This window comes from Neolamprologus multifasciatus, chromosome 5 (assembly GCF_963576455.1).
Source record: "Neolamprologus multifasciatus chromosome 5, fNeoMul1.2, whole genome shotgun sequence".
Taxonomy (NCBI): domain Eukaryota; kingdom Metazoa; phylum Chordata; class Actinopteri; order Cichliformes; family Cichlidae; genus Neolamprologus; species Neolamprologus multifasciatus.
In genome coordinates, this window is record NC_140443.1 from 30,656,956 (window position 1) to 30,682,701 (window position 25,746).

General features: G+C 39.8%; 1 protein-coding gene across 20 annotated transcripts in view; it reads right to left on the reverse strand.

Annotated features, from left to right (window-relative positions):
- itpr1b (inositol 1,4,5-trisphosphate receptor, type 1b) overlaps window positions 1-25,746 on the reverse strand; it is an 82,029-nt gene that overhangs the window by 50,422 nt on the left and 5,861 nt on the right. For 8 of the 20 annotated variants that reach the window (XM_085158794.1, XM_085158790.1, XM_085158792.1 and 5 more), the window contains exons 3-39: window positions 24,196-24,266; window positions 16,642-16,757; window positions 16,431-16,517; window positions 15,797-15,955; window positions 13,463-13,561; window positions 13,261-13,344; window positions 12,905-13,051; window positions 12,633-12,737; window positions 12,372-12,416; window positions 12,229-12,258; window positions 11,610-11,764; window positions 9,409-9,508; window positions 9,169-9,329; window positions 8,882-9,023; window positions 8,636-8,794; window positions 8,375-8,547; window positions 7,173-7,292; window positions 6,895-7,086; window positions 6,268-6,519; window positions 6,031-6,172; window positions 5,784-5,937; window positions 5,362-5,555; window positions 5,146-5,284; window positions 4,996-5,050; window positions 4,721-4,886; window positions 4,426-4,593; window positions 4,278-4,340; window positions 4,049-4,186; window positions 3,793-3,918; window positions 3,483-3,683; window positions 3,138-3,389; window positions 2,864-2,989; window positions 2,585-2,713; window positions 2,400-2,417; window positions 1,882-1,908; window positions 1,429-1,549; window positions 1,148-1,332 (exon numbers count right to left, since the gene is read on the reverse strand). In XM_085158794.1, coding sequence (XP_085014920.1) covers window positions 1,148-1,332; window positions 1,429-1,549; window positions 1,882-1,908; window positions 2,400-2,417; window positions 2,585-2,713; window positions 2,864-2,989; window positions 3,138-3,389; window positions 3,483-3,683; window positions 3,793-3,918; window positions 4,049-4,186; window positions 4,278-4,340; window positions 4,426-4,593; window positions 4,721-4,886; window positions 4,996-5,050; window positions 5,146-5,284; window positions 5,362-5,555; window positions 5,784-5,937; window positions 6,031-6,172; window positions 6,268-6,519; window positions 6,895-7,086; window positions 7,173-7,292; window positions 8,375-8,547; window positions 8,636-8,794; window positions 8,882-9,023; window positions 9,169-9,329; window positions 9,409-9,508; window positions 11,610-11,764; window positions 12,229-12,258; window positions 12,372-12,416; window positions 12,633-12,737; window positions 12,905-13,051; window positions 13,261-13,344; window positions 13,463-13,561; window positions 15,797-15,955; window positions 16,431-16,517; window positions 16,642-16,757; window positions 24,196-24,266 — 4,801 coding nt within the window. Of the gene's footprint in view, window positions 1-1,147; window positions 1,333-1,428; window positions 1,550-1,881; window positions 1,909-2,399; window positions 2,418-2,566; window positions 2,714-2,863; window positions 2,990-3,137; window positions 3,390-3,482; window positions 3,684-3,792; window positions 3,919-4,048; window positions 4,187-4,277; window positions 4,341-4,425; window positions 4,594-4,720; window positions 4,887-4,995; window positions 5,051-5,145; window positions 5,285-5,361; window positions 5,556-5,783; window positions 5,938-6,030; window positions 6,173-6,267; window positions 6,520-6,894; window positions 7,087-7,172; window positions 7,293-8,374; window positions 8,548-8,635; window positions 8,795-8,881; window positions 9,024-9,168; window positions 9,330-9,408; window positions 9,509-11,609; window positions 11,765-12,228; window positions 12,259-12,371; window positions 12,417-12,632; window positions 12,738-12,904; window positions 13,052-13,260; window positions 13,345-13,462; window positions 13,562-15,796; window positions 15,956-16,430; window positions 16,518-16,641; window positions 16,758-24,195; window positions 24,267-25,746 lie in introns of all 20 variants that reach the window. The other 12 variants (XM_085158798.1, XM_085158797.1, XM_085158791.1 and 9 more) reach the window with 5 other exon arrangements.

The window sequence follows — 25,746 nt, forward strand, 5'->3', positions numbered from 1 at the left end:
TGCTTTATCGTTGGAATTACAGGATAAAAAAGTCCTAAGGTTTCATAAGTAGTATCAACAGTGTGCTCACTGATCCTTGGCTTGATTTTTTAGTCTTCCAGTGAATACTGAGTCATGTGTTACTAGAGAATAAAGTGGAGCAACATGGTCTGCTGCTAAAACCACATTTTTCTAGGATGTAATTGGACACATCTTTTATGGTTTTTGGATTGCCACACAGTTACCAAGAACATTATGTCACCCTGTGCATACTGGCAACAATTAACAGGAATGTGAGGGGGCTTAATTAACCCATTGTACTTTCACATTGGAGTTTTCAGTTATGATAAAAAGGCAGACCGAGCTGTCTTCATATAGTGTTAACTTTCTTCCACAAAAAAACCCAAAGAGGAAGTGGATATTCACTGCACTCATTCTACTGCCTGATAGGTAGAAATCTGTGGTAAATATCAGACAGTCATGTTGCTTTAAGTGACTTTTATAGAATTTAATCACCTCTTCTTCAGAGAAACACCAAATACCCTAAAAGATAAGACATCAATATTAGAGCAAAACTTTCATTTTTGAAAATTAGAATTTTACTGCAAAACACAAATACCATAAACAATGAATCAGTACAGATCCATTTATGTAATCAGCCTGGAGAGAAAAGCAAAAAAGCTGCATGTGTATGCTGTGCATTTGGAAATGTAAGACATCTACACCCTGTTTAAGAGAGCTCCTGTGTGCCAGACTGACAATGGCACAAATGGTCATATTACCACAACTAACAGAACTGGATGTCCTGTACCACCATGCCATTTGATGTGTCGATAATGGGCTTCATAAAAGCACTTACTGCTTTCTGTGCCCCCTGATATATTGGCCTTCTTTATGAACACACAGGTACACAATCTAAAAATAACGTTTTCAAAAGATTGGTTTAAAAAAAAGGCAATGCATTTACTTTAGCAATGTTTAATGCAGTCAGTGTTTTTTTTTCTGTCTATGTTTGCATTATTTTTATGGCTTTTATTGCTTTCATTAATGTTTATGTTTCATTTTACAGGATTTTTGGCTTACGATTAAATAAAGCACACAAAAAATTAAAATGGATGAAAATGGATTAAGTTTATTACACTGAAACAGCAACAGACCGTCTACTGACCTGTAGCCTCTCAATGATGTTTCTGTAGTCTTTTGAGGTGGTCAGGCCGGAGTCTCGCCTGGATGTGTTCTTGGCAGACAGTCTCCAGTTGAGGATGCTCTTCTGCACGACATTGTTGGACTTGACAAACAAGTTGTTCACCTGACTGTCCAGGTCCACTGGGATAGCAATGGCTCTGCTCTTAGCTAGGCAGAAGCAGAAAGTACATATAATATGTGCCACTTTTTAACACTGAGAGGTTTTACTGAAATTCATAGTCTGTGTTAGTCTTAATATCTTACCCACGTCTGACAGTACTTTAATGCAAGCCTCAACTGAGGCCTTCTGGACAGGGTTAAGCCAGTTACAGTGGTAAACCCTAAACACTCCTTGAAGAAGCTGAACAAAAACGGGCTGACGGGTCTGTAAGACAGGGGGAAAACTAATTACATCTTGCCTTTCAACAAAAGATGGAAGGAGGAATCGTGGTGTAAAGGAGGGAAACTGTTAACAATATTTAATAACACACAGAGTGACTATTGTGCTCTCTGAATAGCTTGAATTCATAACCCAGTTTGTGGTAGACGTGACAACATGTGCATATAAGGGCATCAAAGGCAGACGGGTTAACAGCTTAAGATCCATTGGGCAAGCTTCCTAATCACATGCATTCCCCTTAAAACAAACCAAACCGGTGTTTAACAGAGAGTACAACAGATTTCTACCTGGCCACAGCCCTAAAGTACAATAAGTACCTCAGTTATCTTTCCAACAATGGCTGCCTGTTGCAAGAGAAAAAGGAAAAGGGTTGCGGAATTATCACGTAATGGTACACTTTAGCAAGCGTAGTTCCCAGAAAGTGCAGTTACATAAAGGATAATCGCCGTTTTCTAGAGGAACCAAATAGCAACAAAAAAGCTCCATACACAGATAACAGGAAACAAGTGTCTAACACAAAAAACCTCAAAGTTACTGTACCAGGGATTTGGAAATTGAAGGAGGTTATTGGTCATGACTTATTGGAAAGTCATGGGGGAGAAGAAACAGGGCTAGAACAAGTCTAAGAAACACAGTAACCACATTGCATCAGTACATCATCTGCACCAGCAAAGTCCCAGCAAAACCTTGTGCAACACACCCACAGATCTGGGAAGAACAGAGTCTGTGTGCTGACTAAACTATGACCATATAAAAACCCACACACTGAATACTTCTTCACATTCACAGCCAAAAGTTGGGAAATCAAATTTGGGGAAGTGCTAGCATTACTTACATATATATGACGAGCCAGCTATGTAAAGGGAAAAACGTAACATTTCATGGTATGTACGGTACATGCATGAGTACAGTTCCTTTTTTTCCCCCCAAACAGTGCTGAGAAAGTCTCAGATTTCTAGACTGCACAAAGAACTCGCAGTAGCAAAACTGCTCGGAAAATACTTTAAAAAGACATTTTACCTGAAGGCTTGTGCTCTGGTCAGAAAAAGGAGAGCTGAAGAAACATGTGACAATGCTCATGACTGTTTCGGTTACATAACGCTCCAGCATGGTGTCCGCGTGCTTCCTGTCACTGGTGTTGTTGCACACCTAAGCAAGGATAGAAGAGACGTTAGCATGACACACGGCCACTGGATCGGACTTCCTGCATGTGGCTGACAGGTAACTTGCTGTGTGTTCACTTCACGATGTGCTGACTGGATTCTCTGTCTATTTATTGTCAAATATTTTGTGGCTTACCCTACAAATGTCCACCAGGAAGTTCTCAAACAGCTTCCACATGTGGTTGGATGTATAAATCTCCTTCATCTCCACCTCTGTATCCACATAGCAGTGGTTCAGGAAGTTGATATAGGCAATCTTCACCTGTTGGATTGTTGGAAACTAAATGAGTGCACTGGTAATCACAGTAGTTTTTAAAACATGTATTCCCAATGCTCTTCTCGATCAGAATAAACTAGAATAAAGTGTATTCACTCAACTTTAATGTGAGTGAAGAAAAAGTCTTCCATACCTCAGGAATACAATCTTCATGGGTGACAACCCGCACAATATCATCCAGGGGCAGCAGAGAGTTGCACTTGATCTCGGTGTAGACGTTCTTGCCCTCAGTGCAAACGGCCAGCAGTTCGACCAGGTGTATGTGGTACATCAGGGGACTGTTTTCATCCATGCGATCCCGCTCTGAACGCATCATCTGGACAAGGGTCTGAAATGAGGCACGGTCGTTGTAGAACACCAGAACATCCTCGCCGGAGTTTACCAGCTGAGTGGGAGAGAGTCACAGCCGAGTGTACAGTGTTATTCCCAAACTGTCGCCCCTGTATTAGAAACCACAAGCATTACTCAAACAACAGACCTCTGCCATGACAATGTCCTGACACTTCTTGATGAACTTGTTCTCGGCCTTGACAATGGTTTGCAGAAACTTGAGATACTGGACATGCCGACCATGCGACTCAGTACAGTGGACAAAGTGCTGAACCACACGCTCGTTAATCTCGCTGCAGAGCTGGAAGTTATTCATGAAGATGTGCTGCATGGTGACAGCCTCCAGGATCTGGGAATGAAACAGAAGAGAACATACATTTTCCCAGTATGTGGTATTTTGGGATATTTAACTCTTCGACTCGCCCAAGGAGTAGCTGTGAGATGCTTGTGATGCTTACCCCCGGGTTGAGAAATAAGTTTATATGCTTGTGGAGAAGAGCCTGGTTCTGCTGATTTCCTGCACAGAAATTCTGCAGGAACTCGTGGGCCAATTTCATGATTTCCTGCATGCGTACATCCTCACCCTGGTGCAGATAATACAGAGCTTCTTTTCAGTTATGTAACATTAATGGACAATTGCAAGCAAGGGAAAGCAATGAGGATCTTTAAAGCTTTCTAACGATTCTGCATTTGTATTCTGTTTCAGTGTCTGACCTTCTCATAGGGGATCTGTAGGAGTTCTAGCACCACACTGTGAGCTCCCATGTTCCTCAGCAGCCTCTGCTGCTGTTTCCTGCTCTTTTTCCCTGAGCTTCCCTCCTGGACACACAGCTTACTGAGGCGCAGCAGGATCTAAAAAACACAGACACACACAGAAGCAACATTTTAATAATCAGCAGTAAATCTAAAATGAAAATATAACTTAAAAGGCAAACGATTATACCTCTTTTACAACTCTGTAGTTGTAACTGCTGGTACTTTCAGTCTTCTTCTTGTCTGAATCTCCCTGTAAATCAAGAAGCAATTATGAGTCCTTTCAATAATAACTCTACATTCAGGGAAACCTTTCCACATTTAAATTTTCAGCGTACCTTCTTTTTGTTGTCAGATTCTGAGGGGCCATCTCCGTCCATCCCATCTTCTCCTTGCCTTTTGTAAACCCACAGTTCAGACTTCTCCACAATAGAACGCAGCTGGTCCAGATCTGACTTGATCTGCTTGTAGTTCTCAACATCCTGACTGGTCACCAGGAGCTGGACCTTTTAAGGTTTAACAAAAAGTGTTTTTTAATGTTTTCATCAAATTGAACTTCATCTGTAAAAAGTCAAGTTATTAGAATGATTTCAGATGATGACTTGCTATTAAAATCAGGTGTGGATGACTTACTTGTTTGAAGGCCATGAGGACCTCTTGTCTCTGGCTGAAGTGTCTGAAGAGCAGGTGAAGCGCTCCAGACACGAGGGGCGGATAGTCATGCATGGTCAGGTGCAGAAGGACCCGCAGGAAAGTGCGACCACCATGGTCATCCAGGTCTAGTGGGGTGTTTTCTTCACTAAACAAAAAAATGACAAACACTACCTCAATTTTACTTTATTAAAAAAAAATCCTACAGGCAATTAAAGCCCATTAAAAAAAACGTAAGAATCCAATTTAAGAATCACCTTCCTCCAAAGATCCCTTCTGCTTGTTCCTCAATGTTTTCAAAGTCAAAATTTCCTTAAAAAAATAAGAAAAAATACTTCAAATAAGTTCTTCATACTCATATACATATATGTTAAATAATGTAATTAGCATGGTTAAGAGTTTCACACCTGGCATCGGACCTGTGACATTATTGGATCCATTCTGAATAGCAGTGTTGTCTCCTTGTGGGTTGTTCTCATCAAATTCTCGTTTGAAAATACAGAGCAGGCAGGAGATCCTGTAGTCTAGCCGAACGTTCAAAATGAACTGAATAAAACAGATAAAAAGTTACAATATAGTCGAAGGATTTTTAAAAAATAATAATGATGATCCTGATGTCGTGCCTGCAGAATCTCAATGATCTTGAGCTTTGTGTCCATGACCATGATATCTTCTCTCTCCGGTTCAGTCTGAGTTTTAACCGCATCGCCCTCAGGCTGATGAGTTGGTGTGGTGGGCAGCAAACCGCCTCCTCGCAGCACCACCTGGGTCATCAGCTCCCCAACTCCGTGAATGGACTTCATCACATTACTGCCACCTATAATACAGACAGAGCAAGAAAACATTCAAATCTGCATGAAGAAAAAAAATAGTGAAATTAAGTTCTATATAATTTTAGGTCGGATGTTATTTGTTGATACTATTTCTCCTTAAAACTCTGCACACCTGGAAAAGTGAGAGCTTGATAAAATCTGCCCTTAAATATTGTTTAAGCAACGTTGCTGCAAGAAAGTATTCAGGCTAAGGGAAAACATTCACTCTTTACCTTTGTTTTCCTCTTCCTTCTCTATCTTGTTAATGGGGTAGATGGTGTTGACATGTACACAGTCTAAAATGTTCAGTAAGATCTTTGTCAGTCGAAGCAGGTCACTGAAGTTGTAAAAACCAAAGTATATGAGGTTCCTTGCCAGGTTCACAACCTACAAGCAAGAAAAGAACCAACAAATGATTTACAACTTTAATAAACAGATGTCACTTCTCATCTGTTCATACCACAAACAAAGAAGCGTTACCTCGAAAGTAAGCTTGTTTTTCTCCTTGTCAGAGAAGGGAATATTCTGCGACACCACCTCTCTCAGGTAGTTCTCCACAAAATCCATGGTGAGGCTGAAGCGCTCTTTGATCTCATCCCGTGTGGTTCCATCGTTGTCATAGCTGGATAATTAGAGGAGAATCGCTTTTAAAAGACACTGCGTCATTTCTGAAATGGCGATACATGCCCCTTTAACGGGTTTATGATATGAACTCACTCATCAATAGCGATTTGAGATGGAATCTCAGACCACAGACGAGCATATTTGACAGGCGTGACCTGCTCCTGAGGGTCACGGTCGACATGCATGTGCAGCATCAGACGGCAGAAAGATGCTCTCAAGTCGTACGGCAGGTCCTCATCGGACATGCAGCGCAGGATCAAATCCACGTCCAGCTGACCGGAGATCTTGTTGATGGCGAGATATTGACGGTCCAGACACATCCGGGCAAAAAGGTTCAGCTGGCACCTGGGAAGAAAAATGTATTCTTAGTCCTTTCTCGGGGTGGCTGTAGCTCAGGTGGTAGAGCAGGTCATCTACTGATCGGAAGGTTGGTGGTTCGATCCCTGGCTTCCCCAGTCTGCATGCCAAATATCCTTGGGCAAGATACTAACCCCAAATTGCTCTCCGATGCATCCATCGGAGTATGAATGTGTGTGTGAATGTTATGTAGATAGCACTTAGAAAAATGTGCTTGTGTGAATGGGTGAATGTACAAGTTGTGTACAGCACTTTGAGTGCTCAGAAAGAGTAGAAAAGCGCTATATAAGAACCAGTCCATTTACCATTCTAAATCTGAGCTGTAATCTTTTTATTAAAATTGTCATCATAAAGACACGACACCTGTAGTAGCTGACCACCTCCTGATCATCCTTCTGGCCTTCCTTTGCATCCTGGGCCAACTCCCGGATGCTCTTACTCCGGATCTCCTTAGAGTTATCTTTCCAGAAGAGCCACACCTCCTCTTCATCTTCCGCCTCCACTGGATTGTCCCCGTTTGCCGCCACCTCAATCTCAAACCTCGACAGAACCAATCTGGTACACAACACCAACATTTTTTCTAAGCTCTCATTTCAGTTGACCACATTAAAACACCTGAAACATGAAAATGAGCATCTCACTTTGTTTCAATGAGGATGTCAGCATTGCTAGAGTCCAGCACAGCATTGCAGATGAGCTCCTGTGTCACAGGGATGGATTTGTTCATGGACACACAGAGATCTGACAGGTAGTCCAGAAACCTGGTGACAGATGACAATATATTAAATTAAAAAATAAAGAAACTAATGTCAGACTACAGTGGAACCCTGACTATGAAATTAATTCGTTCCAGACGGTCTTTCGTAAGTCAAAATTTTCGTAAGTCGACCTTTTGAGTGAAGCGATGCGGCTGAAGACGAAGGTCTTGGTGGAGGCTGAAGAAAGCATATGTATGCATGCATACATATGCTTTCTTCAGCCTCCACCACCACGTACATATGTATGCATGCATACATATGTACGTGTACATGTACATAACATTATGGAATTTAATTCTAAACAAAACTAAAACTTACATTTCCGTTAATTAATGTACGTACGTACACTGTGCAATGATTTTTTTTTAATCATTGCACAGTGTACGTACCCAGTGCCACCAGCAGAAGTGCGTGATTTAGACTTTGCTAACGATGCAAGTAAAGTGTTGGCGTTTTTTTTAAACTCGCTCATATTTATGCCTTATGAATTATGGATGAACCCCATTATGAATGAACGATGGGCTAATTGCAAATGAAAAGCACACGAAATAGCGCACTGCAAACAACAATACGTTTTTCACGCATTTCGTTACACGGGCATTTTGTCGTACCATGGGCAAAAATATTGCCGTTAAGTGCCTTCGTAACTTGAATTTTTCGTTAGATGGGGTCTTCGTAAGCCGGGGTTCCACTGTACATACTATCCTATGTGAGGAAGAATAAATAAACTACTGTATATTAAAATGTTCTTGGCTGTTCCGCCTGCCTCAGTACTCTAACAGTTCAAACACTCCTCTCTGTTTGAACCACTGGATTCACCTCATTCACACATCATTAACAGCAATTTACATGACATAAACAAAATACATTTACGCACTAGCTGTCAGCATATTCCCTCTAGTACCAAAGTCCTGCACAAGCAATTCCACTCATATTCGTACTTCACTCATTTGAATACGTTTACATAGATTTGCATTCCTTCAGAGCTGCTATATAAGCAAATCTGACCCAGTCTAGCCACAGGGGCTCCTTCTGTTACAGTTTGAAGAGAGCCGCCAGGGCCCGTGTCTTCCTGTAAGCCTTACCGTGGTTCCCGGTTCTTCCTCACTAATGTGACGAATGTGTCTATCTCAGCAGCAGTTATGTGTTTTTCCAGCAGCTTCCGGTTGTTGTGAAGTAAAGCCGTTATTGTGTCTTCTGCCAACACATCATATCCTATCTGTTTCTGCATGAAGCGAAACTGTTTGGCTATATATTCCTGCAAATCAGACAAAGGAGGGGGTAATCAATGCAGAGAAAATGTCACACTACCCAAGCTCTGAGTGAAGCTGTGCTGTTGAACCTACTTGGTTCTTCCTGTAATCCTGCTGGGAATGGCGGAGCACTCTGTAGCAAAGCCTGCAAATATGTCTAAACGGTGCGTGGCGCTGGTCTCCCAGCTCTTCCAGTCGCAGCATGGGACCATCACCGCTGTCAGTGAAAGGGGCTTGAAGAAGTTTGAAAATCTGTAAAAGGCAACAGGGTTTTGTTTTAGTGCCTAAAGAGAATATTTTAAACCAGTACATAAACGGTCACATAGGTTTAAGGCCTACCTGTTTAAGAATATTCTGCTCTCTCATGAGTTTCTGTCTTTCCCTGTTAGGTTTGTTGACCATGATCTCCAAGACATCCTGCCCACTGTTGGGGATGTCTACCACGAAAAAAACTAAATCTTCCAGGAGTTTTGTCACAAACCTGGAGAGGGTACAAGTTCCAACTCAACAGTTTAGTCTTAATTTCAGTGAAAAATTTCCTTCTATACTTATACTATCCAAATAAACAACTTACAAATAAAATATAAAACCCAATAAGAAAGTTAGCAGTCTGGTGTCATACATACCTCCTTTCATTTTGTGTAATGGTACCCTTTTCCAGCTTTCCAGCAATGGACGCCAACACTTTACTTGCATCGTTAGCAAAGTCTAAATCACGCACTTCTGCTGGTGGCACTGGGACAATGGCAAACGCTTCTTTGTCTTCTTTTACTGCTGATGTTCCAATCTGGAAAAAAAACATCAAATCAATCACTGTAACTGTTAATAAAGACTCATTCGCATGTTGATCCACAGCAGCTACTCACCCGTAGCATAACAGGCTTCTCCTCCTCTTTGTCAATGGGGAGGTTGGTGCTATGAACCCATGTGTTGGTGCACAGATGCCGTAGCCTCACATAGGAGCTCCTGTAAATAAGAGAGGAAGCTGATGTGATGAAATAAAACAAAAGACAAACAGAAGCTGCGAATCAGCTACAGAGCACAGTGGCGTGTGATGGGGACAAGTTAGCATAGCGCTTCAATAATCAGACTAATCATGGAGTAAAATTATTGTTAGCCCATGTATAAGCCTTTGATGCTATCAACAGCTACAAACGCAACCTTGTTTTAATGTTGTGGGCATTCTGTGATCAAGAATAGATACGCACGCACATTGTATTTTCTTTCTTTAATAACTTTCTAAATCTTCTGTTTTAAATCCCGTTGTGTTTTATGAATATTAGACAGATTTAAGGAGGCTTTGAGCGTTCATTAACACAGACAGCTGCATTCAACAAGCTTTTATTCCACTCTCAGGCCAAGACCTCCATTTTCAGCTCACAACATGGCTCACAATTAAGACCTACAAAAGACCATAAATCAACTCCTGTCTAAAAAAACACAGAAGACCATAAGCACTCTGATTAGATTTATTATTGTACGCTGTTATGTGACAAACGTGCAGCTGATAATTGTAAACAAGCTTCCTGGTTCTGGAAAAGGCTGCTTACAGTGGCTTCCTCAGGAAAGTGTGTTTGTACAGATTAGCCAGCAGTGACCTGTACAGTATTATCTCTCTTACACTAAGCACTGAACCTTTACACATAGTCAAGTTTGAGCCAACTACGTCCTTCATTCTCAAAGCATCCAGCCAGCTCCACGTGTGTGAGTGAGTAAACGCGTGTGTGTGTGTGTATGTGTATGTGTGTGTGAGTGTGTGTGTGTGTGTGTGTGTGTGTGAGAGAGAGAGAGAGGTCTTCAGCACAGGCAGCAGACAGCAGCCATATTCTTGGCAGGCATTACATAACCGCCTACTGAGGCTAACAGGCTTACCTTTGTGTACCCGTTCTGCCAGGCATTAGTTAGTCCCCTGGCTGAAGTTTGAGGGACAAGGTTATTTTAGGTTGGAGTGGGAGGCGTAGTAGTAGCCTGCATCATGCAGACACACACCTGACTATGCCACACAATAGAGGCTTTGATAGAAGGTGAGGAGAATCTAAGCTCACCTTATGTGCAGTAACAATGACGATTACACAACTGTAATGTTAGAACGACACATTCTCTCTTTAACACAATGCTGTCAGCTGGAATTGAGAAACCAAACTGAGGCTCATTATGAATAAGCCAGAGGCTTATCACCAACCTTAGGACAGAGACTACATGATATATTGCATCGTGCGACTGCTTTTGCATCATCAAATTTTAATCTAAGAAAATAAATCCAAAAAACATTTCTGCCAGATGTTTTGGGTTTTTTTAAAGTGTGTTTTTGAGTGATAGTGCATGTCATCTTAGAAAACTGAAAGTTTTTCCCTTATTGTGAACACTATCCAAGCCTCAGCGGTTTCCTGTTTCATGCCATATTGGGACTTTCCTAACTCTCCTTGGTAAGTTTCACACAATCTCAAGTTTACCAGTGTAACACACACACACACACACACACGCACGCACAGACTCCATGATTTCTGAAAGTAAATAAAACAAAAAAACAAAAATTTACCCAAACAACACAACAACGTCTTTGTCTGTCTCTGGTTTGAAAGATGTGTCAGACCACTCATAACAAAACTGGCCCTTGTCCAGCCTTGCAAAACGCAGTCATCACCTCAGAAACTCCCTTTCCACTGCCGTTCCAAATTCCCCTTCACAATGCACATGAGTCAAAAGTTTACTATTGTCACTGTTTGAACTGCTGAAGTCTTGACATCATTGCGGTCTTTTTGATTAGCCAAGGTGTTGTTGAGATTTTTGTCATCTGCATATTTCCCCCATATTTTACAACATTCCTGATGCTTTTTTTCCCCCACTGAAAAAAAAAACAAAACCCACTATTGAGGCATCTATGAAACCACTTATTGGTCTGATTGGACTTGTCTGAACACTAATCTTAACATCTTTTATGATTGTACACTAGGAACATTTTACTTTTGATTTCTGCATACTGCAAACTTGCATAAATTCAGTGGCTTCAGAAGCAGTATTTGTGGCATGCGTATGTGAATAAAAAAGTTTGTGTTAAATGCCAAACCTGGGCACCATGGAGTCCCCGCCTCTCAGAGTGGTAGGGTCCAGCTCAAAGATGGAGGAAATATCCATACCATCAGGAACAGGCACCAAAGTGTACATGATTTTCTCCTGTGGACCCCGCAGGCGACCACGTAAAGCTTCATTATCTCCATCCAGCTAAAGGAAGAAAGCATGCAGTGAGGAGGTGCAAACCACTAAAACATAAAATTATTGCAGCTTACGGAAAAAATATGGCTACACTATTCAACTATACTGAGGCAAAGGCATATCCAATTTGTGTTCTTACGTCAACCCACTAATCACCAGCTAATCTGATTTTACAAATTAGATTTAAGATTTGATGGAAGTTGACACCTAATGGCAATTTCACTTAAGACATGCATCAGGTGGGATGCTAGAATGGTGACACCATGTGGTTATCAAGTGCAACTAAAAATGAGGCCACACACACACACACACACACGAACAGGGTGCCACAAAAACTGCAGCGAACAAAAAGACAACAAGCATGCATGATCAACATTGAGACAACAAGAAATGTTTGAGATACGTTGCTGCATGTATGTAAGTAAAGTAAGTAAATTAAGTAAGTAAACTATGTAAAGTCTGTGTGACAGTACCTGGAAATTAAAGGGTGTAAAGTCCACCACCTAGAGCAGGAAGCACAGACCCAGCAGAGATTTTAACAAGCAAGATTAATAACAGCGAGGCAACCAGCAGGGCATTGCAGAGCACTCAGGGGGAAGCGATCAGGCTTACTTACAGAGGGCCGTTGCTCGGCATTCTCCTCCTCAAAGTCGGGATTAACCTGGCAAACATACATTAAAACAGCCTCCTCAGCATCATTACTTTTCATATTGCTGTCCCTTTGCTGTGCTTTAAACATCCCAGCATGTGTATATACAGTAACAAAGCTTTGAACCAAACATTTCAGAGTATTGTTCTGGAAGCCCATGACAAAGTAGCAGGGGTACAAAGTGATAACTGCAAATCAAAATACGAAAGTAAACATGCTGACACACACCTCACCCATCTCAGCAGCCAAATAGCACCCTGTGGCCAAATGTTTAAACCTGAAAAGGCTGTTCCAGTAGCCTGCACCTCCTCTGCATGGGTCATGGTGAACCACCTGGCAACGGCAAAACACGCAAACACAAATTGCAATAAACCCGAATTATTTATTTGAGCAACATCACTTTTACTGTGCTCAAAGATAGTGGTGAACATTAAGTTTTAAGTACTCAATTATCAGAAAACTGAGCTTCAAAGGCATTGTGCATTTACATAATTACTGACCTCAACTTCCCACAGTGCTTTGCTGCTTGTGGCAGAAGTTGCAGACTGCCGGCCGGTTGTCCTAAGAAAAACATATTGCTTCTTCCTATAGTCGTCACAAGTGAGAAACTTCTCCTGCTCCGCATGGAACAACCGGACTACATCGCCCTGCAGTTACATTGATAAACACACGTGGACAGTTACCATGGTTTTTACTCTCTTTGACTGTTTTATTTTCAAATCTAAATGGTGTTTTTAGGTTATTGTTGTTCCTATTAAACTGTGTTTCATGTGTTCTAATACGCCTGCTTTGTAGCCAGTAAGGATGTTATATGTACATTTGGGAAAAACTGCTTAATGTAAAAAAGCTCACTGACCCCCTTGAGTATCGTTTCTTTGTTGTCGCTCCATTTCATGAAGAGAACAACTTTCCAACTTGTGTTGCAATTCACAGAATTAACCTGAAAGACAGGAGTATTTTATTTTACTTCATATATATATATATAAAATAAAGTGTATGTGCATTCACCCAGAATTGGATGGACAGAAATGAAGTTTAATAAAACTGTGTTTTTGTACCTCATTGCACCCTGGGTTGTCAACTAGCTGGTGGCTGCTTGCATGCAGAGGTTGTCCAGCATTGACGGGGTTAAGGACTACTTTATCTCCAATCACCACCTGCAGGAGCAACAAGAGAAACAAAGAAAAATGGTGCATTAAATGGAGGATGGTTGGGATAACTACTGTATATTATTTTGCAATACTGAAACAAGTGGAGGAGGCCAGCTTCCAGTCATCCACTAGGTGGTGCTGTAGACCATACTGTGTGGGAAAGAGCCTGAGGAAAATAATGCAATTGTAGCCCTTGTCTCTAACATTACATATTCACCACATATGAATAAGAGCAGGTATTAGCAAATAATAAAAAGAAACTTCAGTCTAACAAACATCTTTTGATCAACAGCTGATTTTTGCTCCACACAATCGTTCAGATTGTTCAGCCTGCTGACGTTCAGATTAAAAGAAATCTGAATTAGGTGAAGTATTTTAAAAAACAGTCTCACAACAAGTTTCAAATCTCTGCCTTTCAGGCAAGGAACCAGCTCAACTTTAATAGACAAACTTCTACTTTCTGCAACCAGTCCAGCTGACAAGTATGAGACATTCGTCCCTCAAAGAAAAACCTTCATATTCAAACAGAATAGTTAAAGCCTTCAGCCTCTCCTGTCATTTCCACTGGTGGCGCTGGTGGAATGTATAAGCAGCCCCTGTTCCTGTGTAGGGAGGATGAATCATATGCAGAAGAAAAACTGGTCCAAGAGGATTAATAAAATGCAACTTAATTAGCTGATCAGTCGTCTTAACTCTATTAGCTTCCATCCACCAGGAGTAGAAAAAGGAGCCCGAGGATTAGAGGTAATGTCAGTGTAGTGTGTGCTCTTTCCATATCACCGCATCTTACTTTCCAGGTCAAAACCTGGCACCAACAATATCCACAACATAACTACACTACTAATAGTTAAAGTGTGTTAAACCAGTAGCCTCCAATGTAGCTGCTAGAGGAAAGTGTACCACAGGTAAAGCCAGGTAAGGTAAATCCACTTCTATTTAACTGCACACACCTAAACTTGCAGACTTCTTAAGAGGTTGAGTGCAGTTACATTAATATTTTTTATTTTAATATTTCAGATTTCTTGCACCTAAAACTCCCAAACACAAATACAAAAACAATAAAATCTATAGTTTTCCATTAAATCCACTTAAAGACACTTCACAGAAGGACATTAACTGATATGCACTCACTGGTCACTTCATTAGGTATACCACTTTAACTGTAATACTAATCACTAATACAATGCTAACCACCCAATCAAATGTTAGCAACTCAAGTCAATGGACATGGACAGTACAGCCTGCTGATGTTCAAACCATTCAACTTCGAGCTGACAGGAAGATAACAGGACATCGCTGAATACGCAGCACGCAGATGGGCTACAGCAGTAAAAGACCAAATTCTAGTCAGCCTAGAACAGGAAACTGACGCTACATTTAACACGCGCTCATCAGGATTGGACTGCAGAATATTGGAAAAATGTTGCTTGAACTGAGTCTTAATATCTGCTGCAACATTTGCACAGTGGGGTCAGAATTTGGCATAAACATTGTCACATCTAACCTGAGTATTGCTGCTGACCATGAGCTTTAGGAGCACAGTGCACCAATCTTGGCTCAAATCATTAAAGTACCTTTAAGATGTGGCGGAAGGAGACAAATCTGCTTTGTGATGCCACCATGTCAATAAGGACCAAAATCTCTAAGAAATGTCCCTCACCAGGCTGAATATCTGCCACAATTAATTACGGTAGGTCAAAGGGGAACAGGGTTCAGCCTGATACCTAATAAAATGTCCAGTGAGTGGATATAATAATTTATTACTATGTAGTTATATATTTAATAAGAACTGGCTTCCATATAAATACATGGCTTTCCCCTGAATTCCTCTAGTATTTAACATTATCATTGTAAACTAGTAAAACTGAAGCAAATGTTTACAGTACTGACATAATTTGGGGCTATACATTAAAAATAAATAAGTAAATAAATAAACCCGAGCTGTCTAAAGCAGGTTGCTGAATGTTTGTTTGTTTGTCTGTTTTTTTTGGATACTGCAAAAACAGCTGCAAGAACCCAGAAACAAACTGGGAAGACTTGAAAAAGTTTATCAGTAGTTTAGTAGTCAGCAGGTGAGTGTACAATTATTAAATGTAAACCTATTCTGGCGTTCCAATTTTCTGCGCTACACATCAGTCTACGTAACTCCTGTTTTCAAACCTCTTTAAAAGTCTAAAAATATATCCTTGATTTCTCTTGCTGAGCATAATTAACTTGACTCCCACACCCTGCTCTACCCACACTGTCTCCCAGGGATCGGAGCTTGTAGAAAGGCTGGATGTAGAACCAGGATCCCTCGTTTCCTGCAGAGTCCAGCGTCACTCTCATGGCATTCTTCTCCAACAGTGCAGGTAAGCGCTTGTTCACTGTCAAGTATTTATTGCTTTTCAAGTGCAGCAACTGTTGGCAAAATCAAAAACAGAATCACACGGTCACAAGCCCCACAGCTACTATCATAATGAAGACAGTGGAAAGAATTACAGAGCATGGATCATATAAGCTGACTGATACAAAACCCTTTTATTTATTAATATTTTTAAAATGATCTCCCCTGAAACCAGTTAACCAACAAGTCACCGATATACTAACATATACACTGTATAGCTATTTATCCATGACCTACTGTATATACTGTAGTCCTTGTGGGTGTCATAGACTACATTTCTGGTTACCGATGATCTCATACTCGAGTGCAAAACATTCCTTTGTAATGTGTAAAGATAAGAGAGCTTGCAACAGATAACTTTACAGCACATCTTTGTGCTGTAGCAGTTATTTAAAACGCCTCTTTAATTAAATAGAGTTATCTTCAATCTTAAATACTGCAGCTTTTCTGTTAAGCAAAGAACCTTATCTCACTGGGCCTTAAACGCACCTGAATGACATTTCCATACTGGATAACTGTCCCCAGCAGCTTTCGGTTTTCAGACTCATTCTGCTTCTTCTCAAGATCAGCAGCATGCTAATGCACAGAACAGAGGTACAGAGATGGAAACATGCAGCATTTTTGTCTGTGCACATTTTCTACACAAGAGCACAAAGTTACACAGCACTGCAAGATGTTGGAATGGTGATGTCAGACTTACATGAAGTTTATTGAGGAGGACTGTGTCAGTAGTGCTGTTGCCTCCAGGTTTTGCTGCCTTCCAGAACTGTTTCTGTGCCGAGTATCTGTTCATAGGACACAGTTTGAAAAGGCAATCTAGGGGGGAAATAAGAAGAGGAAGGTGAAAAGTTAGACTTCATCTTTTCATATCAGCAGTGGTCTGCTTGACCTCAGCAAACAGAGGAATGTGTCAGTAGAACAAAGCAAGGTTTTGGCAAATGATGACCTGTGTGCAATTTAGTTTGATAGTTTTAAATGTTGAAAGACTAGAGAAGCCTTACTGAGTCGCACCAAACACTGTACGCTCCTGAGTTTAATTTTGAAAAAATATATATAAGTTATTTTGTCAACACAAATGGCACAGGACACTCCTCTCCAGAGTTTGTGCAAGATATTCAATACCATATAGTACTTTACCCTGCATTCGTTTTACAAGATATAACCTTAATACAATATCATACTAGAAAAAGTTGCATTTCCTGCTAAAATGCCATGTAGCAGAAATCATGTCCCAAAAACAGCTGAAGAAGCTGAACTGCCTGCTGAAGATGGCTTTATTTGAAAGGGTACACTGAAGAGTGTCAAGAAAGCAGAGGGAGCAAGAGCGGGGAAGACATGCAGGTAGGAGTCGAACCTGCACCGCCCGCTCTCTGGGTGCCTGCTCGTCCCAATGAGGCAAACCCGCACTCACCCCAGCGAGAGATATGACGAGAGAAAAAACTGCTTCAAATCCAGAGTTTGAAATCTGAGAGAAGGACAGATTTCCTATCCTGAAACAAACGTAATTCATGGAAAAACGGTAAACGGTATCAAAAAAATTGTTTCAGTGTCAGTAGTGTCTGAAGATATACTGGCACATGGCTCATGTCTCTGGAGTTTAAGAGATATGACAAGTTGAAATGTTAAAATTTTAAAAACTATAAAAGTTATGAGCAACAAAAGTTGTACCTGGCATTAGCAGAAATAACAGAACTAAAATTTGAATGGTTAAAAGGGAGCAAAGAATAAAGAAACAGGAACTCAATAGGTTGAATTCCTACAGCATTCACCCAACTGATGTAAGATACAAGTATGAACATAAATTTCACCCACTGTCACAATGAATGCTGGTCAGCTGATTGGCCCGATTGCCAAAACAGTTTGGCTCCATAACAGAGTTAATCCCTACAGACGTAATGTTACAACATTAAACATGTTTAAAGCTTTGGGTATAAAAAGCTTTGAATTTTATGGACACCTACTTCCTAAAGAATGTGAGAGTTAGGAATATGGGCAGATTCAGCTGGCTTACTGTGAGGTACATGCAATAATATTTAATAGGCGAAACATATTTTTTTAGAGTGTTACATAGCACTAATAATCAACTATGTGTGACTGTGCGGTACATGGACAGGCTTGCTAGTATTGGCTGATGACTTATCCAAAATTTCATCCAAACATGGTAAATTGTGGCTCCAAGTAACACAGTGATGGACAAAATGCTAACACAGAAGCTTGCAAATTGCTAAATCTAAGAACCAGTGGTTGATTTCACTGTGACACCGATGACCTGAGCATCTTCACATTTAGCTGTTCATGTCAGGATTAAGGATAAATTGCCAGTCTCTCAAAAACAACGCCTCAAAACAGTGAACTACTAAATCCACAAATAGTAATGATTATAACAGTAGAACAAAATGAAATTTACTTGTGTTGCAGGTATTTATAGATAATGTATGCAACATGAAGTAAATTAATCGTCTTTTATCTGGTCAGACTGAATTACCCACTAGAAGCAAACATGCTCAATTCTTTATAGTATACTGTAGACACTGTACTGTATATGGTAAGTGGAACAGGAGACCCAGTGAGCTATAAATGTGGTACAGTTTTTTTAAAGCCCGAGTGGATGCTGCTGTTGGAAATGCAGCCACTGCAGGAGTGTCCCAGAGTTATCTATCATGTGGCATGGGTAGAAGAGGGAGGACAGGATGATAGGAGGCCAAGGACCAATAGAGAAAAGTGGGCAGTGGCAAAAACATCTGTCTGATGGGGTAGGCAGCCAGGAAAAGACAAAAATAGACTGGGAAGGACCTAAATATTACGGGCAGAGAAGTATTTGCTTGAAGGAACGATAATAACATGAGAAAATAGTGTAATTTACCTAAAAGACTTGCTACTTTTACTGCATTTACCACAATTAGGCTCAACCAAAAGCGAAAGAAAACAAAAAGAGATGGAAGTAAGAAACTAACACATTACAATCGCTAATGAGCAAAGTCCTTTCTTTTAGAGCAGTTAAAAATTCAAATTATCCAATCGTTGAACAATAAAACTCTAAAGCACACATTTTGCACACTTAACCAATTAATATGCAAAGAGCAATAAGTATGTAGGTTTTTAAGGGAAAATCACTGAAATAACAAAATAAAGAGATTTATATACACTTTCCTGTCATCATTGGCATTTTAGAGAGCATCACGAGCTGTCATAGCAGAAAACTACTAGTGGATCCATTTTACTGAATGGTAGCGTCATTCTACTCTGTAACATCAGTGAATAATGAAAGAAAAAAATAGCTAAAGCAGTATTTCCTGTTTTAGAAATACTGCATTGTAGAAAATGAATTTCACATTTGGCCTCTGATTTAAAGCTCGCAATTTGCTCCAACAGAGTGAAGTGAGGCAGCCCTGATCCCTGATTCATAGTAATAACAGTGAATTTTATCTGGGTTTAGGAAGTAAGACGAAGCTACAGAGACTTCTACAGAGAATCATATTTTCATAAAATGAAGGCCTTACACAGTGCATCCAGTACAATACCTATGCATTACCCTTTTACGTTAACATGAGGGCAAGTGAGTAATTGTTTCACTCATAAAGACCACTGCTTCTTTCTCTTTTATTGGTCCCTGTCTCTCTGCCTTCGCTCTGTTAAGCCTACCAGTGTAGTTCCCCCAGGCATCCTAATGTAACAGAGCAAAACAAAACCCTCAGAGTTGGTGGTTTTCCCAACTGATTACTTAACATTTCCTGTTTCTTTAACAAGCTAATCATGACAAACTTCAAAAGGAAATGTCAGTGCCTGAGTGATGGTTCTTAAACATCTCTAATTCAATCTCTTGCTTGATTTCATGACTTTGGTTTCCTAATTCTCAACTGAAAGCTGTCATAAATAACAACCTTTTTCATTAATTTAAATGGTTCAAATTCACATTTTTCATTCCTCATGCGCACTCAAGCCCTACTGAAAATACTTGTGAAGAAATAATATGTTTACTCTGAGCCTGGAAAAAAAAACATATGTAAGATTGGTATACATACATTCTTGAAAAAAATTAAAGGGAAAATTTTCAAAACATCTCAATGGGGGTAAAAAAAACTCCCGTATCCTGATAGGCACTGAGTAATGTGTTAGGAATTAAAAGATACCACATTTTTTGATAGAAATGTAGCAGCGACAGTGACCCTAGCCAAATGCAAACTAGCAAAAACAGTCAAAGAAGATGAGGAGGAAAAATGTCAGCTCTAAAACCATTTTGGGTGTTGTCTCAGTGTTGCCCCTCTAGTGCACCTGTTAATTTCATTAACACCAAAGCAGCTGAAACTGATTAAAACCCCCTTTCCTACTTAACTGTACCGTTAAATATCTCAAAAGTTAACTGACTTGATGGTAAATTAATTTTAAAAAAAAAATAGCAGTAAAGTGAAAGAAGTCAGGGTAATAAATGAAATTCTAGAAGGCCAAAACCTCTTTGTGGGTTTTCTTACACATTTGTTAATGTTTGGATGTATTTAAAACAGCAGGTAGAACAGAAATGGGGACATTTATTTCAAACATTTTACTTGCACATTTGGTGCATGACGTACATTTTGGGCACCAAAACAGCTCTGATCCACTGCATTGTAGACTTCTCAACGAGCTCTGAAGGTGTCCGGTGGTTAAGAAGACGATGAGGCCTCCAGGGATTTGACTTGCTTGCCCAGCACATGCCACAGACAGCTGATGCTACATCACATCAATTCCCAAAGCAGTCATGAACAGTTTCTTACAGTGTGGCAGGGCAGGTATATTTACATTTTTAAAACATCCCATGCAGTATGCAGTCTGAAGCATAGAATTCACATAAATGCCAAAACCAAACGTTTCCCCTGCTAACCATGGCTTTTTGCTCTTGCCTTTTTCCCCTTAGAGCATCTTGCTACCTGTTCTTTCTCAGGTAAATAGCAAATGAGTCCAACAACACATTCCAGCTTTTACTAATTATGTGCAAAGTGCAGCTTGGATGGCATCTCAAATTATATAATATTTATCAGTTTTCTGGATTTTGTGTTTCTAACAACAAAAACAGTCATAATGTTGTGCACGAGAGGACGACTGAGCAGAGCTGAGCACCAAGCTGTCCTGTACCCACAAAGTTTTATATGCACAGGTAAAATGACATGCAATCATGGAGTTAACCTGTATGTGAACATAGACTGACATACACATATCATAGCCATGTAGATTTAAAATAAAACTGGTTCCCTACATACATCCTTGAGATAAAGACTTTTTAAACAGCTTACAGGTTCTATTATTACCAAACCAAGACGTCAGGATTTAGCTCTGGTTTCACTCTGTTTCTATTGAACACTCGCCTTAATAGAAGAGGTGATACTACTGTCTGTGGCTGGATTATGTATTACTTCACAATACCCCCCACCCCCCACCCCCCAAAGAAATCTTTTTATTGCTTCCTTGACTCATAAAATTGATCTGTAATCTAAATATACCATTCTATTTAGGATAATATATGTAAGTTTATGTCATAAAAGGAACCCTAGCATGATACCAGAAGTACATTTATACAGTTCCCCTGTGCAGTTACTGCAGTGTATTCATTAACCACATCTCTGAATATGATTTGAATAAGTCAGTCAGACATGAACACATTTCTTTGCATCCTCAACTGGAAAAGCAGGCCTTGTTTAAACTCATAAAAGACTGCTGCCTATCTGCTATTCATCCAAATTTTCCCTGGTACAGAAAAGCAGCATATAAGGCTTTAAATGTGCAAGACTCATAAGGGTAGTGTGTCTGAACTGTGCGCTGACGACAAAAGTAATTCATACTGTGAGAAGACGACAGCATCTCTGGATATTTTTTTTTCTGTGTACTAGTTTTAACTTCCAACTTCACAGCAACAAAATGTGTTCCCATTCCTAAGCTGTCATTTCCACTACAGAACTGTGGCCACTTTTACTGCAGTGTTTCCTGAGGGCAATGTTGTCGTAAAGAAATCAAAAGATCTGCATGATTCCTGAAGATAAGGTTCATGCTCTGATGTGATGTTTTCCTGTGTGTTAAAAACATGAATAGGACCCACTAAGGACAATTTACTTTATATTGTGGCTGGAGCAGTTCCTGGTTGACTGCTCCCACTAAGTGGTTATGAAAATTATACCATTTTATTAAACCTAAAATGCTCCACTCCCCCAGTAGTGACTCAATCAGATCCCCATGTCATCACACACAGCTGCAAATGTTCTACTTTGAATCTGATGCTTCAGTAAATCAGGTCAGTCTATGGTTAGCATGCTATGTGGAAAGCAATTATAGCTAAACTATGAATATAACTGAACAAAGAAATGCTTCACGCATGTGGTGTGTGGTGTTTACAGCTACACTGATGAAAAGCATAATGCATTTTCAAAAGAATACCATGATTTAAAGAACTAAATTAGTTTGAATCAGGTATTCACAGGTTTTAGAAGGAAGAACAAGACGAGTTCTAAGCACTAAAGTGAAAATATTCTGTGCTTTTTAAAAAAATCTTAGTTATGAATTAAGACTAATTTCAGGAAACACGGAAATAAAGTCAGCGATTAAAGAATGTGTATGAAAACTGAAAGAGAAGCTAGAAGAAGCTAAACTCAGTGATTCAGAGCATGTGACACAAATTATCTACATCCGAGAGGTACACTGAACACCATCTGCATAAAAAAAAGAAATATGATAAGACTGAAAGTCTTTTGTTGTACCTAACAATAGGTTGGCCCGTGAATGCACATCATAAAGGCTTTGGTTATATTTTGTAAACACTGTTGGAGCTCACACATCTCTTAACAAAGCCAGTCTGATCTCAATGAATGAGGAAGGTGATGTAGAAATCCTCTTTGATAGCATTGGCATACAATCAAAAGCAGAACTATACTTGGTGTTCAAAAGCAAAACACAGTCTTATTGTATTTTTAGACACATGCCTCCTAGTTAATCTGTGCATGTGTTCACGCTGTCAGTTTAGACCCTGCTATTAAGCAGCGATGGCAAGTTCCTGTGACAAGCTTTTTGTTTACAGCTGCCTGGCATTCTGCCTGAAAGAAACTACATATAAGAACAATAACACAACCACACGTGATAGAGACGAAGCTATTATGTCCACACAACAACACTTGCTAGACTAGAAGACTTGAATCTGAAACCATCGGCGTACTAGTCGGGAAACTGCTTACCCTAGGCCAGTAGATATAAAGGATCAGCCATTTCTGGCTGCCTGGTACTGACACTATATGAAGACAACCATCAAAATGACACTTCTTTTTATTCATTCTTGAGTTTTCTTTTGGTCAAATAATGTGCAAGTTTATCTTTGGCTTTTTGGCTCTGGGCACACACTATTCTCCTCCTGGATATCATCACTCAGGGATGACCTGACATAAGAGATCATCAATTGAGACATGACAGGGACACTTGAAGTCCTGCTAGGCTTCTCATGTCTAATGAGACCAATTTAATCTGTTTGGAAGGAGCACTGCTACAAGTTAGTGGATGTGTCCTTGGCAACTTTGCCATTTCACTTTGAATTACCTGTTGCAAAACAACTCAAAATAGGGTCAGAATTTGTAATATGAACAGCAAAATTCATGAATCCATTACAGCTAAAAAGGGTTTGCTGTACAATGATATGTCAAATGTATTCTTACTCCCTTTGCTGCCAAGAGAGCATATCTGAACAGTACTCGACTGCTTCAGGTAATAATGGCAACACAGTCCTTCTAGGTGTTCCCTACTCGACATCCTAGTATAACCATTGCCCTTTCCATCTCGAAATCATTTCACAAGCACAAAAAAACTTGTGTGCTTGTGCTTGTTGTGCACACAGCTTACAAGTTAGTCACCTTTAGTTGTGAGGGTTAATATCTAAAAAAAAGAGTAAAGACCATTTCAAAACATTTAAAATATATTGTTAGTTGTTCTGAAAACAAACAGGGCTTATATAACTTATTGGGGTTGTATTATACTCTGCATTTTCTAAATTGTTTTTTACATGAAAGATCCAAGCAGGAAATGTATGCATATAATCCATCCTGAGCATGGGCACAAATGAGCACAAAACAATTAGACCAATTTGCTCATGAGTAACAGGTGAGACTGATGCGTTCTCCTGCATGTTTCTACGGCATCTTTCAGTAGAGTTTGAATGTAAGGCAGCAGTGAGCATAAAATGGCAGCAACACAGACTCATTTCATGAAATGTTCATCAAGAGAGAAGCAAGTGATTTTTAGACCTTACCTCTGAATTTCTTAGGGGGGTTGTTGAGGTCACCTGTATCTGGTTGTACCACACAGCGATCATCCACAAGCCTGCACAGACAGCCATCATTATGAGTGAGTCAATAAGGACATATGCAAATGAAATTAGCTTTAATCATCAGAAGGGTTTAATAACTTTTTGAATAACAGCATTCCTAATGATATTACGATATTATGAGAGAGTCATATTAAATTAGGGCGATAATTCGGGTAAAACCCATCACTATCTGGATTATTCTAATTCATGCAGCTTATGTACCCAAAATATGACTGAATACAAAAACAAACAAAAAAACTTTTTTTTAAATAAGCAAAGTATTGTGTTTCCAACACTTTTTACTTTTTTTGTTCACTGTAGCATATTCTATGGAGCCCTGTAGAGACAAAAATGATTATTGTGTGGCCTTGAACTAGTAACATAGAGCTACAAACTCAATAACTTCTGGCCACAAGTTGGTGTTTCATGGGAATGAGGTATGCAAATGTTGTAGCTGTATCTTAACAGTTTATAGTCAAAATTAGGGATGCTGCTTGGGACAGACATTTTGAACAGCCACATTCTCTGCAGAGCCCAAAACATTATCAAAGACCATCTCACCCAGGTCACCATCTGTTTGAACTGCTGCCTTCTGTAGGCGTTACTGATCCATGAAATCCAGAGGTACCAGATTCACTCACAGCTTCCAAATCCAGTAATCGCTCCCAACAAATAAAGATAGCTCCATAACGGTTTTATACTGTGCACTAATTTTATGTATTTTAAATATATTTTATGTATGTGTTTATTTTAAAGCACCACATTAGAGCAGAACACCTAACTTCACTGTAATGCCAAGTACAATGACAATTAAAGGCTTTCTGATGTCTTAACAATTCAAAAATTGTTTAAACAAGCCAAAAATGGAGAAGAAGTCTAACAGCAAAACACTCAAAATACTGAAAAGCATAATCTACTGGAAAAGGTTAAATACTGACCATGCAAACAGTGCATGAGTATTCAAGAGACATACTTTAATGATCACATTTAATGCTTTAAATGTATGGAATATAGGCCACTTTTGACTTGTTTCTGTTTATGCCATCACAGAATTGTGCAGGCACGCAGACACACAAACACACACACAGGAACAAACACCCCAAGTGTGCAAATGTAAGGAATGCTAGCAGCAGTATCTCGCTTTTCTTGCATGCTAGCATCAACATAGCTGTATCAAAGGTGGTTACGAATTGCTTTAGTTGACTGGTCATATTGACGCTTTATCCTGACACAGCCTATATAGATGCTCTCATTTTCTTCATTTAAAATACTGCAGAACTGTGCTGGTTTACACAAGTATCATGTCTCACTCTTCACCTAGCTTGTTTAAACCCATCACACAAAGGGTTGCAACCCCTAACAGAGACAGTGGCATCATAAAATCTTAAAACCAATGCTCTAATGCTTTTACGCATTTATAGAATAATTTGTTTATATTTGTAGTATTTCTGGTGCCAACTCCCAAAGTAGCAACTTTTAAACATGGACTTAACT